The sequence below is a fragment of the Mycteria americana genome, chromosome 4, assembly GCF_035582795.1.
Source record: "Mycteria americana isolate JAX WOST 10 ecotype Jacksonville Zoo and Gardens chromosome 4, USCA_MyAme_1.0, whole genome shotgun sequence".
Classification (NCBI taxonomy): Eukaryota; Metazoa; Chordata; class Aves; order Ciconiiformes; family Ciconiidae; genus Mycteria; species Mycteria americana.
In genome coordinates this window covers 17,548,011-17,565,000 of record NC_134368.1, presented here as the reverse complement: position 1 = coordinate 17,565,000, position 16,990 = coordinate 17,548,011, and the positions used below count along the sequence as shown (strand labels likewise).

Here is a 16,990-nt window from a genome sequence, read left to right as displayed (position 1 = left end):
ATGCATGCAAGTTTGTTTTTTGTAACAAATTTTGTAAATTTGCTCATGCTACCTAGTTTCAAGAGAGCCTTTTCTGAACATTTGCAATAACTCACCTCTTGTTAATTAATAGTTCTAGTGCATGCATATGGTGTATACAGGTAAGTAAACATGCAATTTTTTCACATTCTAAAACTATGGCAGTTTAGGCCATATTGTGCTGCCTGCATTTAATCTGTAATGCAGTGTGTCTCAAACGTTTCAATCCCGTATTAATAGGTGGCATTACACATAACACCTATATAGCAGCAAAGCTAATACAGCTTGTGATTAAAAATGTTTAAAAATAGCTAATAAATCAGATTATCTTGAGGTATTATTTCTTGCAAGTCAAAATGGAGAGCAAAAAATCAACCCTAATTTTTAGTTTATGTATACACTGAAAATAGCAACAACAATAAAAATAAGCTTTTTGTAGCAGACATATTCCATCTTCACTATTTTGCTACCTTTGGTAAATTACTGGGGCAGATCTTGAAGTTAAAAACCCATGTTTAGAAATAAGTGCACGCTTCACCCACTAAATATAGCAGCAGACTGTGTGCCCCTACGCAAAAACATTCTCATATCTAGTTTTAACTTTACATATAAAAATAACTTGGAGAAAATACAAAAAAACATTTTATTTTAACATGAAAATATCACAAAAATTAGTAAGCCTGAGATGTAGGGTTTTGGTGAAAAACAAGAGGCTTGTAGTGTTTTGGCTGCTGATAAAGATGCATGTATTGATAGCTGGGGTGAAAAGCAGAAGAATGCACTTATTTCTTCTGCATGTCAGTATCTTCAAACACAGTAAGCCACATGCACCCTTCTTTCCTTATGTAGATGCTGGTTCACCATGTTTAATTCCAGCGGAAGTGGATCTGACGTGGGCGGTCAGCCCCCTCCTTTACCAATGGCTTATGGAATTCACGTCCTGCACGAGAGTGGATATTTGCCCAACAAAACTCACAGTAATACTGCAGGCAAGTGACATTGGCACAAAAGAAAGGAGCAAACTTTCCACCGCATCGTGCACCCTGGCATTCGTCACACATCTGGTCATCCAACACATATGGCTTTACCTCCACCTGTTGGAGTAAAACAGAAACAATTCTAGTTAATACCTATTCCTACTTAAAGTTATATGAGGGCATTCAGTTTTTTCCGGGTTAAAAAAAAAAAAAACAACAGAAGTTGGATATCAGACATATTACGCCTTTAATGAATCAGTTATTACTCCTCATCATTTATCAGCTACAGATCTATCCATAAGTAAGCAGAACACTTCAAGGCAGATCTTTAGAAGTACACTATATATGTAATAAATAGCTACACCAGAACCTCCCCTTAATTTATTCTGGAAGGATCTTCTTGGCAAATGACAATATGGAAGTTTGTGTAGAAAACAAGCAAACAAGCCCAAAATTCTCCCAACTAATCTCATCAGCTCCCAAATGTACACCAACGTGACATGCAACTCTATACTGTTTAGCAAAAAATAATTGAACATACAAGAACATAACCATTATACGTTAACCTGTTTTAAAAAGTAAGTATAAGTCTCTGCATGTACTACTTTTGTGTGCAAATTAAAAGTACTTTCTGCAGGCTGGAATACAGATCTTCTAGCGCTTCTGTTCCCTGTAAATTCACTCCCTATTTCTAAAATATAGTCAAAATTTGGAGCTACAGATTTTGGTAATCTATTACTTTCCCTTCTTGTGGCTTTGAGCTGTACAGAAATTTGTATTCAACGTATTTCTGAAAATGTTTTTAAAAGACCATTTTGCAAATCTACAGACTGCTAGAAACACCTGTCTTACACAGCTTCTTTCTCCCAAACTCATCTGACTGCCAGAGTGGAAAAGTGGCAGGAGTCCAGTGGTAAATTTGCATTATGTCTTTGCGTAACTGAACTGTTACAGACTGCGATCAGACAGGAAGAACAATTTCATAATAAAACACAAAATGAGTTGACTCCATCATTAAGGAATGTATTGTTGTCTTCCACATTTTCCTCACTTTTAAAGATGGTATTTTCTGCCTTTTGTTGGCAAAAAGAGTTATTCCAGTTCATACTAAAACGCACTGCTCTAAGAGATTTTTTCTGAGGGACTATTACCTGAGAAGATTGCTACATATAGACATCAACTTTATGTACTATACTCAGACAGAATATGTTTGAAATAGTAAGAACTTTAAAATGCTGTTTTTTCCATTGTGTCTCCAGAGGAAAAAAATTTACACATACAGCTACCCACCCAAAAGTTTTACAGCAGAATAGTCTTCATGTTATTAACTTCAGAAGTAGAGGTCATACTTGACATGTCAAACGCATCTATGTTTGAAATAGAGTATGCTTCTTCCAGTAATCTATATTCAGTACAAGCTCTACTTCTTATTTCATTACAATGACCTGCCTTATCACAAATTACACTCAAACTTTCCAATAAACAGATACCTTATGCAGTAACTGTGTTCATGGTTCAGAATTACTGAAAGCATGAGGCAGCATTTATTTCAAGCTTCGGTGCATTAATGCACCGAGATCGGTATGAAGATGATTTCAAATGTATTAGAGAAACACTTTGGGGAATGGAAGTATTGCATGAAGTGGATGCAGACTGCTGGCATATGAAAGTTAACAACATTTTAAGGAATTTTTTTGGAGCTGAAACTCCAAACGAGTTTCAAGGAAATGTTTGGAGCTGAGCTTTCATGTATGATAAAATAGGATGAGGAGCACTTTACTGAAGAAAAACATCTGTTAGAGAAAATAACATATCTACACATCAAAAGAACTGGAGAGAAGCTGCAGAGTACTTAGGTAAGGAAGAAGTTACGATCACAGACAATGTTTGTTAAGCGACTGTGACACTAAGATTTCCCATTAAGGTAGGAAAAGGTATGTGCAAAAAAATGCTATAAATACTTTGAACTGAAGTTCAGAAGGATAAACAGGTGAACTGCAAAATTTAGCAATGAAAAAAGACTTTTACACAGACAAAACTGGTTATGAAAAGAATGTGAAAGGACAGCAGACCTACAGAAACTGGATATAACTGGTATAGAAAGGCTATGCTAAGGTAAAGCGTAGGACAACAGCCTCCCTCTAAGATTCCAGTGAAATATGTAATATATTGCTTTGTTGGCCAGCATACATACACATCTCAAATGAAGGCAGTACCTGAAGTTGGACTATCCTCATTTACAAAAACAGTGGTTTATAGATTTATACAAATTGCTTGCTCATCTATAAATCAGCAGTAATACTGATTTCAGAATATTTTCAGAGCCTGAAAAGGCATTCATGTATAAACTCCATGGAGCAAAAAACTATTTCGGAAAATAGCTTTTTTCATACTTTCAGAAACAGCTAAGAGTTAAGGTGTTCCCTAAAAAGAGGCTGTTCTCTATTATTCCTCAGTAATGCAAATAACTGGGTTGTATAAATATGTATATAATTATATAAATAGTAAGGACTGACCATATGATTTAATTAGAGAAGATGGTTTAAAAAATAAAGATTAAAACCCCTCTGAAATAAACAAAGAAGTTCATAAACCCTCCCCATCACAATGTTTAAAGACAAATTTATTAAAATACTTAGATTTGGCATTGCTGTATTTTGCAAGTGAAACACCTCAGGAGTAACACATTTTTAAAAATAAGAAAAAACAAGGATGGCAATAAAAATGTCAAAATTCCAGATTTAAGAGAATACTTGAGTAAAAAAATTAATTTTCAAGAAGTAGAAAACCAACACTAAAGAAAGAACACAAATTATAACAATCAAAAAAGAAACTGTGAGAATTCAGATATTTAAAGAGAAAGCCTAGATCTTCCTTCCCTCTCCCCCCCAACCTCTCCAGCCCATGAACAGCTATCTACAGATAGTAATTATACTTGTTTCTTCCTTTTTTTTTTGGTAATAGTATTTATAAAGAAATATAAAGAAATAATTTGACTACTGTTTTTATAAATTAAGTCTCCTGGATATAACTGAAGTGCTGTGCTTCTGAAATCTAGTATTTGGGGTAGATTTTGTGGGGTTTTTTTCCCTGTCCAAGCTCTAAGAGGCCTGCAGCACATACCCACTGTTTTACTGGAGATTTACTGCCCATCCCCCTTTAAGTATTTCAGTGTTATATCACACATTAACAAGTTATATCCCTTTCTCTGCAAACAGCAAGCACTGCCATTTCAGATACCTGCTCAGCATCCAGAGAGCCCTTAAAACCTCTGGTGACCTATCATAAAAAACCCAAAACAACAAACCAACCTACTTGGAAGTGCAGCCTTCAAAGACAGGTTCATGCTTTCCTTTCTCTTATGAGATGGTACTGCCAGTCTAGCATATACGCGTCTACTGCAAAGGACACTCCCACGGGAAGAGGAAGACTAAGATAAAAGTGTGCCCTAGTTTACAAGGTTTAAGTCCATGTCTCCCATGTTTGAGGGAGAACTAGTTTGGATGGGACCCAACTGTCCACCTCTAATTTTAAAGTTAGGTTACTTCATAGCCAAATGCACTATAGATGATTCCTGAAACACACTAAGCTATACCCGATTCTGAAGCTAAATGGCCCATTTAGCACTTTTTTAGAAGGCGTTCTGGATTCTGGTCCTTACTCCTGTTTTGTCCAAATACTCAAATGCAAGATGATTAATAGTTTTATTTCCCCTCACACAGTGACAGTGTCAAGGCCATTTTTGTTATGTACTTAGCCAAAAGGTAGGGCTATTTGTCAAAGTCAGCTGCAAGTCACAAGGACAGCAATCCCACCAGCAAAATGTAGCCCTCATAATGTAACATGAAGCCTAGTTCACTACCCACATTCAGACCCATTCATCCTCTAGAAACGATCATGTTTGGGGATTTCAGCTCACTAGGCAACTGGTATCTGAGAGACGGATGTAAAGCTGTATTACTCTATTTGAGAGGAGAGAAGCACATGCTACCTTCCTACAGCAGACTTTTGTTAACTGTACTACTTTCTTTTTCCCATGTCTTTGATCTGCAGAGGAGACTGGACCTTGAACTACTTTACTTACTCAACCCTTCTTCCTCTAAGACCTTTTTTTTTTTTTAAAGAACATCTATTAATACCAGTGACTACCTCTGCAGCTCTTGACATCAAAACTAGTGACACTTAAAACTGACATAATTTAGATGCCAGTTTTCTTTGCTACTCTTATACTTCTAATTAGGAGTAATGAAGTTGACTAGTCTTAATAAAAGTTAGTTTTGCTTTAGCCAGCAATAAGCATCTGTAGCAACCAGAAACGTACAGTGGTAAATACTAAGAAGACTCTCTCAAACAAAAAGGGTAAGACATTTTATATTTTAGGTGTTGAGCTTGATTGATTTTCTGAAGTGCTCAGGACTGACAGTTATGGCTGAAATTAAGGGCAGCTGCAAATATAAAGCTAATCTGAAACCAATGAATACTAGAGTTTCCTATGAATGACAGAGGAATTATCACAGTATTTGATTTCTTTAGAACAAGGGAGAGAAAAAGATTTTCAAGCCCTTTGCCCATACACAACAAAACCAGGAACTCCAGAACGGAAAGAACACATGGTCTAACATACGTCCAAGGAACAAACTGCTGCTCTGTGGAATGCATGTGGTTTGTTTGGGGGCATTCACAGTTTAACTCTTGGAACTAGTGGAGTTACAGGAATACTAAAAGAAACGTAGAAGCTGGCACGAAAGCCAATCAAATGCAATGTTACCACACCCTGAGAAGTTCCTTTATAGATCATCACTCTCCTATTTATGTATGTTTTAACTTCTGTATAACTTACTCGTTTATCGATATCGCCATGCTGAAGTTGAACAAACCGAGCACTGATGGCAGCAATATAACTCTGCTGATTGGAAAAAGCAACACGTCCAGCACCTTTTGGGTATTTCAGCTCAGGATCAGTATCAATTCCTGCGTAACAAACTCCACCATAGAGACGGTCCATGATCATAGCCAATTCCACTATTAAGAAACAAAATAATGTTCATTGAAGCTGTTCTTACAGTACGAACTTTATATAATATGCTTGTAGTTAAAAATACTAGAAAAGTTAATGTTAATAATTAATTTTGCAACAGCCGATATAACAGTAATAACAAGAAACATAAAAACATATTAAATAAGCTATGAAATACTCAGCAGACAGATCTTTCACACTGTGGGTACATACATCCAAGGAACAATGGAATTGTAAGTCCTTGATAACCTGGAACTGAAATTCCAGGGCAGTGCTCTTCAGGGGATTACAGCAAAAGACTTTTTGGGCAGGCATGGAATGTAAGCTGTATAAAATAGATCCACATGCCAGAAATTACTTGGTACATGTTCTCTGGCTGTCCTAATGCTCTATGTCCTACTTGAATTTAAAAATATAGTTAGCATCTTTTCATCAGCCACACAGAGCTGTGTGATTATCTGATTATCTCTGCAGTGCTACACTTACCACAGATACTGAAGTTCATAGAAACACAAATCTCAAATTTTACAGATCAAGTATTTTAGCAATCCTCTAGTAATATTTTATACTGAATTCAGTTTTGCAATTAATTTAGGTGGAAAATACTATTTTTTTTCAGAATTAGTATCCTCTCTATTAGGGTATAAAGGTAGCAGCAGTCATTGATGTTCAATAGTTGTTTGAAAAGTCTCCTAAAGTTTTACTGCTTTTGTGAAGTCATGATTCTTATTTCACAATACTGTAAAAGTTTCATTTTCACATATACAGGGCATCTGAAAGCTAAGCATAAGAATGCATCCACTAAATTTATCACACACATTCAGCACAGTAATCTGGAGTATTTGGACTGAATATAAAGAAAAATTCATCTGCAGTTCGAACATACTGTGTTTATGCTCATTTACAGAGCTTGTACTACAGTCAAAAGTACAGTCTTAAAAGTAAAATAACAGAAAAGCTTGGGCATTGCAAGTCAAAGATAGAAAAATTTAAGATTCTTTATACCCCAAATTTGCACTATCACTTCTTGGTTCTCCTACATCTTCCATCTGAAAGGTCATCTTTCTCTAAGAATAAAATTCATTACAAAGTATGGAAGGCTAATGAAGTCCAGGAGTCATTTTAATAGAAAATGGGATTTGAACCACCGTATGTTATGCTTCTACTTCCAGCATTCACTTCAACCTATTTACTAGAAGGCCACCATAAAATATTGTAAAAGGCTACTGCAGTCAATCTCACAAAGCTGACTGTCCAGGTTGTAGATCAACCATTCCACAGCTACAGAAACATTTAATTTTTCCTTCATGCACTCCAACAAGAATGAGAAAAGAGTCCCGCAATCTCATATAGTGTTGTGCCATACAGACTGTGCTAGCTCTCTAAATTTCTTCCTTTTTTCCTCTATTCCTACTCCTTCATCACCTGTGTTTTTGCTTTATCCATATTAGCAAGAAGAACTGCAACCTGATAGGAGTAGAAGAGCAGCTAATGCACAATGACAGGCAAGTACAAATAGAGCTCCACATACTCAAGGAGCATGGCAGAGAGGTTTCCATAGCATTATTTTAAAAACAAGCTCTTTTGTGACATAGTTTACGCTACAGTTTTGCTAATATGATCAAAATCTTTTCTACAGCTTTAGACATGTAACAGTTTCCAGTAAATCTCAATGATGAACAGTGATTTATGGCCAAAGCCAGATGAAAACAGTTACTAGAGAAATGTAAGAATACACAAATATTGTACTACGGTTATAACTATCACAACAGTCTTCTATTTTTATATGTATATATCTATATCTATCCATACATAACTATACAAAAGTATGCATGGTTCAAATTATTTCCAATAATCTCCTACTTTTAAAAATAGCCACAGATTAGACTCACCAGCTCTTAAAGGTCTAGGGACTCCTCCAACAAAAATTGTTTTTCGAGGATCAAGCGGCTGGGAACCATCCATCACAAAGTCACTATCACTTAGATTCCAGGGACGGATCTGAACCTATTAAATTGGGAAAGAAAATAGTATGCTAGTTTTAAGTTTCACTATGTCATGGATATATGTTCATCAGCCTATATAAACTGTCAAACAGTCATAACCCCATTAGCTTAGCATGTCTAGGTACTTTGTTTTAATCCTATTCATTCAAAAGACTACAATTTTAAAATCATCCAACTGTTCCAGATGTTGAGCTTTGCCAATGGTAGTTTGCTTTTGATTATTTTCATTGTCATCATTTCAAATGCAGCTTTAGACAGATGGCAGCTACAGCCTGCAGGCCATCTACTGTTTACTTACTGGCTTGTCCTTGATAGTAGGACTGGAAACACATAGATAGAGCTTTCCATCTTCTTCAATGCAGGCGTCAATCAGGGCCTGAACAGAACTCTCTTCTTGGAACAGGAGGAACGCATAACCTGGAAAAAAAGCCAAATGAACTGATATTTTTCTCTTATCTTTATTTTTCTTAATCATCTTTGCCAGTGAGTTCTCCATACAAACATGTTTACTCCCAAAGTAAAAGAAAGTCAAACCAATTCTTTGTTATTAGTCATCTTTAACTATGTACTACCTTGCCATGATCAACAGAACTTCTATCCTTAAAATAATTGTCAAAAGAGACTAATAACCAAATAAAAGCCAACATGTCTGTTCTATAATGTACTGGAAGTCTAGGCTGAGAATAATTCATTGGCAGCAATGGACATTATACAATGAAAATCCGACTTGGCACAAAGGACTAATCTCTATTCTAGAGATTAGATCAAAGTACTTTGTTACATAAGTGACCCAGCAAACCTCCCAAACACTACAAAAATAGGAATTAAAATGCCTATTTAATGCTACAGTAAAAACAGTCAGACAAGCAAAGAAACTCACACATTAGAATACTTTAACAGTTACAGCATAGTGATATATACAAAATTTGTTACTTTACAGTTGCCTGATAGCGCAATTAGGGTTGTATTCTAAAATTTAACTTTAAAAGGACCATAAATTCACATTTCTTTCTGAGATTACTACCAAGTGTGGAATTTTCACACAAAGTTATGTTTTATTACTTGGATGGAAAAGTAAATGCTGAAGCAGCTGCTCTAGAGTGGGCTTGGCAAGGGGGAGCGTGGCTGCTTTACCAAGCCTTTTGGAAATGATACTGTATTTCTGAGAGAAGCTAGTTAACCACTGGCAATTTCTTATTGCAGACAGACAGTGTCAGTCATCAAGGCAAAGATGGTAGGGTGCATCTTGAAGAGCATTCAAGAATCAATGTGTTAAGAAGAACACAAGATCAGAGAAACAAATGTACGACTGATTTTAGATACATGGGAACAAAAGTAGGATTTAAAGAAAAAGCTGTAAGGCCTATACTGGTCTTTCTAATAACTTGTACCTCATTTCTTACCCCTCATACATGGTCCTATCACAGCTGCCTACAAGGGACACATGACAAGGTTTTATGTATTGTATATTTTTATGTAAATCTTATTTAGTTTCTTAACAAATATGCCACAGGGAATCTTTGGGTTTGGGCTGAAGCATTTCCTTGTGAAGTCCATTTTTCATTGCTGAACAATTTTTTTTTTTAGTGACAACCTATTTAACTTAAGCTTAATTAGTAATTATTTAGATTCAAAATCTGTTTTAATGGGGATATCTTTCAATATTTATCTTAGAATTTAAAATCCACATATTACCCATGCAAAACTCACTCACTGAATGAGGGCATGTGCAGACTGGCATGGGTAAGTGAGACCAGACTCGTGTAACTGTCCTTACGTGTGTGGAAGCCAGGCACACACATTCCTGTTTGAACGGAGAGCTCAGTACAAGAATGATAGGAGTGCAAAAACTTGATTAATCAAAGGGAGGGCTAAATGCACATGATACCGACTAAGGGATCAGACACAGAAAGTAAGACTCACAGCCAGAAGTAAGTAAAATGTTTTGCCAGATGCTGATTTTCAATCAGTTCTTATTCTAAAGCAAATCAAGGGTACTGCCATATAGCTCCTGACACATAAAGTTGGTCAGTGTCTCCACATGATCTACCACCTGTATGTCTGCAGCTATTAATATGCTTAACTGTGGCAGCTTGTAAAAAGATAGAAAATTCAAATACAAGAACTTGACGAAGGAACAATTAGGATTACTATATCCTACCACACCTGAAATAAATGGAAACCAATACCAAAACTATACGTTAATAGTGCTTTCTCAACGTTATCTGCAAAACATGTACTCATGTCTGGGTTCATCCCATTTAATTTTAAGCATCAGACAGGCTTGTGTCATGAGCTTAGCTGTAATACTCCCCCTCTGAAGACACAGAGAAAGTTAGGGTATAGTCTATACTATGAAATTGGTCTGGCTGTAGTTCTGCTCCACAGCTCTAGTCCTTCAGTGATTTACAGTGCATTTCAGTTTGCTCCCCAAGCCTAGCCTGGAGGAAAATAACCAGTCCTCTTGGTGAAGAAAACTGGCTAGAGAAGATAATTTGCTCAGGTCCCCCATTTTATAGCCATATACAGAGACAGCCAATCCCTTCCAAAGAATGCTAGACTTGCACAGTCTGCATGCAAACCACTCTCCATCACTTGCCTCGGAGCAGGGTGCATTTCCTGGCACAAATCAATTATACATTAGCCATAGACTTCTCCAAAGAACACCAGTTACATAGGCAAGGAGCCTCTATTCATCAACTAGAAAGTGCTTGTGAAGGGAAATTACACTCTTATCTTAGGTATTTCAGTTAGACATCATAAATTAGGGCTGCTCTTGTTACTACAGCTACCACTGCCAACAACTGTATGGCACAAACTTTATTCTTACCCCTTTCTGCTTTCTCAATGTATGCTTTTATTGGGTTATTTTTCACCTCAACATCCATAAAACTCATGAACTATTGTGGATGTTTAATGTCTGTGAAGCTAGTATGGTGGTGGTAAGTCATGTGCATAAGTATGATGAAAAAGATCTAGTGCCTAACTAGTCTTTTTGGAGTAGTACTGAATTACAATTACTGTGTGTGACAGAAAGTACATGTCACAGTGAAACACAGTGGGGAGGTAGGGTGAAGAGTAGGAGGTGTTTTACTGTACTACAAAACAGCTTATCTCCCTAGTTTCTTGGTTTTTTTGGTGTACCACATCAGCCATTTAACTTTAACAGCTTCACACCCAATAGCAATGCAAGTCTGTTTACAATGGAAAAGCAAAGCTACTCTAACAGTTCTCTCTGAAAGAAGCTGCTTCATACCTTTGGGTCATATGTACACCAACCGTAGCAGGTCATGATCAGATATTACTTGCCAAGACACAAACTCTGTATATTTTGTACATATTTCACAAGGTGAAAAGTATTAGATTAAACACAGTCTTATAAAAATTTCTTATTCAAGTGCACCTCTGCCAGCATTTACGCCTCCTGTGGGAGACAAAGTTTAGGTAACCCCTGTTAGTGTTTATCACTTGACTAAATTCCTCTGCATAACACTGGAACTATTACTAATACTCCTATTTTCAAAGCCAACCAGCGTGGGTGACTTTGATAATACTTGTCCTCAGAAAATTACCTCAAATAATAAACAAATCTTCCTGGAGATGATAGTTTGCTTTAGAACTACATTCCTTGATATTTAAAGATACTGCACTGGTTATAGTCATCTGTAGTCTGAGCTGACATCTCTCTTAATGAAACAAGACCAAGAAATTAAATTTTTTTTTTCTTTTTAATGTATTGGGTCAGCACTGGAAACAGAAAGACCATCAGTTTGAAGAGTCCTAGCTGTATTACCAAATTAAACCTTTTCATTTTTTGTATTTATTACATAAAGAACAAATCAAAAGCAAAGCATTCTAGACTAGATTCACACTGGTAGCTAACACGATTTTCTGAGCAAGGTATAATTTCTTTATTTCATAGTAATATGGAAATTTACCAGAAGGACAAAGGACACTTCTTCTGCTATGCATACTCTGTGTAGAAATCAGTGAGCGGCTTTAAGTTCTATCAAACTCCAGTTAACTCCTGTCGCTAGTGGCTTAGAAAAGGAGTCAAGAAAATCAGTGCTAGCCAGCATGGCACTGTCCATGCCAGTCAGTACAGCTGCATTTTGTTTTGGGGTTGGTTCCTCTACTGTCCTGACAGACTCTCCCCAGAGGAGATTAAATGGCCTCAGTGCAGTGCAATCCTTGCCTACAGAATGCTGCGCCTTAGCTTTAATCAGAAAGAATCAGTGTAAATTGCAGGTTAATACAGACAATGGATCTACATTTGATGATGGGAATAATTCACATTTGGGAAGGACATACAGCATTTAATCTGTTCCTCTTTAAAGAGATGTCATCACCATATTAATTAAATTTAATCTTTAAAACATAAATCTTTCACTTGTTCCGCTTAGTCATCTTTGAGGGAGAATTAACTCCAAAATATACTTGAAGTGAAAAAAATGCAGGCTGATACAATTGTAATGTAGCTATTAGCTGAGGCACTTTTTGAGTAGGGGGGAGCAGGATTCACTTCAAGATCCAAACACCTCTTTCCATTATTTCTGCAGTGACTGTGTTTAAGCGCCTACTGTAGGTACAGAGATGCAGTTAATGCAGTCAGTGGTGACTGGACAGTTACTCAGCTGACCAAGTGGGACACAGAGGTGTCTAGTATCATTTATCCTCTATAGGACTTTGCCTAACTTTCAGCTGGTGCTCCAGAATGGTGTGGGGCTTCAACAGGTGCTGCACCACATTTGTGAGACCTGTGTAAATCTTTTAGATATCCTTGGTTTGGGTAAATGAATCAAGCTCAATGTGCTTATGTTATGGTGACCTGAATAGCCCTCTCTACTCCACTGACTGTATTGGCCAGATTCCCATTGATTAAAGGAAGCTTAGACACTAGTCACACATGGAGACACCTACAGTTACTTGCCTGAATCCAGAGTTCAGTCCTACACAGTGTGATCAAATAAGCTGGTAACAAGTTAAATAGAACTTGGATGGACCTGGGGTTTTGCTTCTTAAACTAGAAACAGAACATTTTCAACCTTATTTTTTCAGTCAGTTCTAAATTAGCAGTTAAGAACCTTGAATAAACGAAGCTACTGCACAACTGCTGTGATAGAAGGCAACAGAAACACCCAGACAATTAGAAAAAGCTTGGGATACTGTCCTGTTTAAATCAGATTATCCTCTGTTTGATACAGACTATAAATAGTACAGAGCACACAAACAACTGGGCATACTTTGAAGGGCCTTCTTTGGATTTGCATACCCTCATGGCACCATTTCTTTGAGAGCTTCATTATCATAAGGAGGAGTCCTCACCTCAGCAAGTTGCTTTGGACATGTGTATTGTTTCATAAATAAGTATATTTGCCAACTATGTAATAACAGGAGTTATGATAAACAGAGGCAAGTCAGAAAGGAAGGAATTCTCCATTACAGTTGGCAGATCACTTACAAACTTTGTACTTTGATCTCAATAGAATAATTTTTTTTCTGCTTCAGAAAAGAGTTTCCTTGTAAGATTAGTGTGAAGTTTTTAAAATTCCTGTTTTCTTTGGGCCTAATTTTGTGGTGAACCAATACAAAATGCAGTTAGTAAAGTACAAGCAGTTGGTGTTTCTCAGGAGGCAGCCAGCTTTGATGAATCAGGACACATTTTACATTTCTTTAAGCAAGGAAATACTTATTATGAACTTGGCCTTCCCTCAGGACTTTCTGTAAGCAGAGAGCCTGGAAGGAACCACAGCCTGGAAAACTGAACAAGAGTGTTAAAAAAAAAAAAAAAAAAAAAAAGCAGGCTGTATCTCTTCACCCCAGAGAAGACTATTACGTAAATCAGTCCAGAACTGGGTAATGCTGAGATGTCTTTGGAAAGTAATACTATGTCAAATCTCTGAGACTGAACAAACAAAAATATAGACACTGAATTGACTCCATGCAGAGTAACAAATTAGAAATTGGAGATTAAAAGTAAAAAAAAAACCCACCTCCTCCTTGGGCTAATATAGTATATCTTTCTAAATTGCTAACTACTGATCAATCTCAAAGCTTTCTTAGAATCTAGCCATCTTTAGCAGTTTCAGACATCTTATTAAATATATGTACACATGGTTCTTGCCTGCACATGCGAGTAATACTTAAGACAGACAAATTTTTAAGAAATTCCTCTACAAAATAATCATGGGCCATATCTATTGCACTGAAAAAAACAGATATAAACACAGAACTATTCAGCAGTTAATAGTAAGCTATATTTCCAGAGTACCTACAAAGAGAAACCTACACTGTATTTTAAATGTGTTAGGCTACATTACAAAACAATATTGCACAATGTGGTAAACTGAAAATTAGAATAAAGTTTTAAGACTGAAGAACAGTAAGTGCTACTGAATTTCAAATAAGGATCAGTTAATCATGGGAAATCAACTTAACACTTAGTTCGCAAGTGTTTCCTGAATTAATTAGATCAACAGACTGAAGTTCTTCTCTGCTTTTAAGAATCTCTGCTTACAATACAGATATTTTTTTTTCCTGTGGTAATTATAAATATTCCAACTATATCAAAAAAGCTTTATTAAATCAGGAAGTCTGGAAATATATCCTTAAGATGGTCAGATGCTGAGACAGGACTATCTCCTTGGAAATTAATGCCAGAATCCATTCCTTTCAGGTAAGAATATATTACATCTTCCCTCTTCTATATATTCATCACAGATTCTGCAAGATGCATCTTCCTCAAAGAGTTCCTCTATAATTTCTCTTGGTAATTTATGAAAAGTGATGCACTCCTTAGGATAATCAAATGTAACTTGACAGTAGCTTTGTATATCAGGCTGACAATCAAAAACGCCAAAGTCTCTTTGTCTTAGAATTTCCATGTAGTGTTCACAAATACTATTCAAATACTTCCAATTCCATTTCCCACTCTTTAGAGGACCCTTCTGGGATAATAATCCTGTCTTTTCCCCAGCATAAATGGTCAGATAAATAAATGAAGAATCAGTTTATAAAGGCACTACAGCTACTTTTGTCACTTCCAGGGAAGGAATGAATTGCTGCAAATTCATTCTCTACAAAATGAATAATCTCTGCATTGCTTTCATATCTTTTTGCATTCGTTTTATATGTACCAATACATATAAAATTGTTTTGATTTTTGCATTTATTTGTATGTACCAATACATGATTATACATGTACAGAGATATGCTATATAATTTAATTACTAATGTACAGAATGGCTTTTCCAACACTTTGTAAGTGATATTAAAAAATCTAGTCTAACAGCAACACTAGAAATAGTTAAAAATCAATATTTAATAATTTATCAAAAAAGGTAAGTAGTGCTTCAATAGGAAGTTCACATCCTAAAACTGAAATAAACATAACATTGATTATCTTGATCAGATACCCAAATGCACCCTTCTGAATCCTGCCTGTAACGTCCTATGAAAATTTTTATCTAAGATTTAGTCTTAAAAATTTGACCAATTTCAGTTTCGGAAACTGGATAGAAATGCAAATACAGAATTTAGGATTAACACAACTATATAGCACTGATCTGATATATGGGAAATCAGAATATGGAAGATCCTTCAGGAGTCCAGCACTGAACCAGGCGCAACACTAAAACAACACTCTCAGGTTTTAGACTTGGTATGTAAAGGAACCATGTCTGAACCTGCATTGAAACTGTAGAATTAACTGTTCACAGGGATTGTAAATTATACCCTTTGGAAAAAGATGAGACAATTTCCCGGAGTAAGATTTGCACTCAGTGACAGGTCAAAACCTTCCAACTCTCTTACCTTTTGGTGGAAAATACGACTTGCTTTCTGCTTTGTGAGGCCAGTCTACTACCAAAGGCCCAAATCGTCTGAAGCTAGCAGTAATTTCATCTAAAAACAGGTATAATAGTTGCAATTAAAATAAATAACATAACTCAATGAAAAAGCACTATCAAGCAAAGATCTTTGTTTCTAGCAAAGGTTAACATTTCACGGAAAAAAGGGAACAAAACGTCCAACTTTCATGAACAAAAAACTTAAACAGATGCATCTTCTAAAGTGTTAACATTTACGCAATATATTTCTGGTGATTTTAAGCTTACGTTTGTTTTTTATTGCTTAATAACAGCAGCATTTCAGAAGCATATGGGCAAACAAAGGCAGTGGTGAAAACTGATGTGGCACCTTCTTAGATTCAGAATCTGGTTTGAATGCAATCAAAACAATTTACTGTTTAGTGATGTACAGTTCAGAGCTTTGTAGGTAGATACTCATATAATAAGTACCACCACAATTAGCATGCTAGCAGTTTCTGGCAGATACCATGCACAGATCAGGCACAGAAACTTCAAACTGCCTATTTAGAGGTGCTTCTAACATAACCATGAATAGTCCTGTTGCAAGGTCTACCATGCCCCCTGCACAACTTTGTGATGTCTTTCTATCCCAGCCATTCCTTCCTGTCATTGACTGTAAGAACCTTGGCCATGAGGAGAAAATTCAACCACCCTGAACTCTACGAGAGCAATAACTCATCAAACACAAATGTGCTCCATTTCAGTCACATCCTGCCATCAGCATATAAACAGGCAGGAAAGAAAGAAAATATATTTCCATGTGTCTTTGTTTAGCATTTGTATTAAAGGCAACAGTGCACATTTGAATCAAAAGCTAAAATGCATCAAAAAAGCTGAAGCATATTAAAATAAATCCCTTAGTACATTGCAGGAGAGCATCATAATGCAGATGAAACCAAAATACGGTCTTTCCATGTCTGAAAGTTAATTAACCACAGTCCGCTTATTTGGTTTGCAAGTTACTCTAAGATTACAATGAACCTTGTAAAGGGACTTCTGTTTACATTACAAAGCTAGCATGTAATTTACATTTATCTGCACAGGAGAAACCTAATATTAAACAGCATGATTACTTCAAATCAGCACTATTGTACAAAGCAATTC

At 36.2% G+C, this 16,990-nt stretch overlaps 1 protein-coding gene across 3 annotated transcripts in view; it reads right to left on the bottom strand.

Moving 5' to 3' along the window:
• CPEB2 (cytoplasmic polyadenylation element binding protein 2) overlaps positions 1-16,990 on the bottom strand; it is a 56,286-nt gene that overhangs the window by 2,845 nt on the left and 36,451 nt on the right. For all 3 annotated transcript variants that reach the window (XM_075499770.1, XM_075499772.1, XM_075499771.1), the window contains 5 exons: positions 15,831-15,920; positions 8,317-8,435; positions 7,905-8,019; positions 5,836-6,017; positions 1-1,112 (listed from right to left, as the gene is read on the bottom strand). The exon at positions 1-1,112 is cut by the window's left edge and continues 2,845 nt beyond it. In XM_075499770.1, the coding sequence (XP_075355885.1) occupies positions 885-1,112; positions 5,836-6,017; positions 7,905-8,019; positions 8,317-8,435; positions 15,831-15,920 (734 nt within the window). In that variant the 3' untranslated portion in view covers positions 1-884. The remainder of the gene's footprint in view (positions 1,113-5,835; positions 6,018-7,904; positions 8,020-8,316; positions 8,436-15,830; positions 15,921-16,990) is intronic.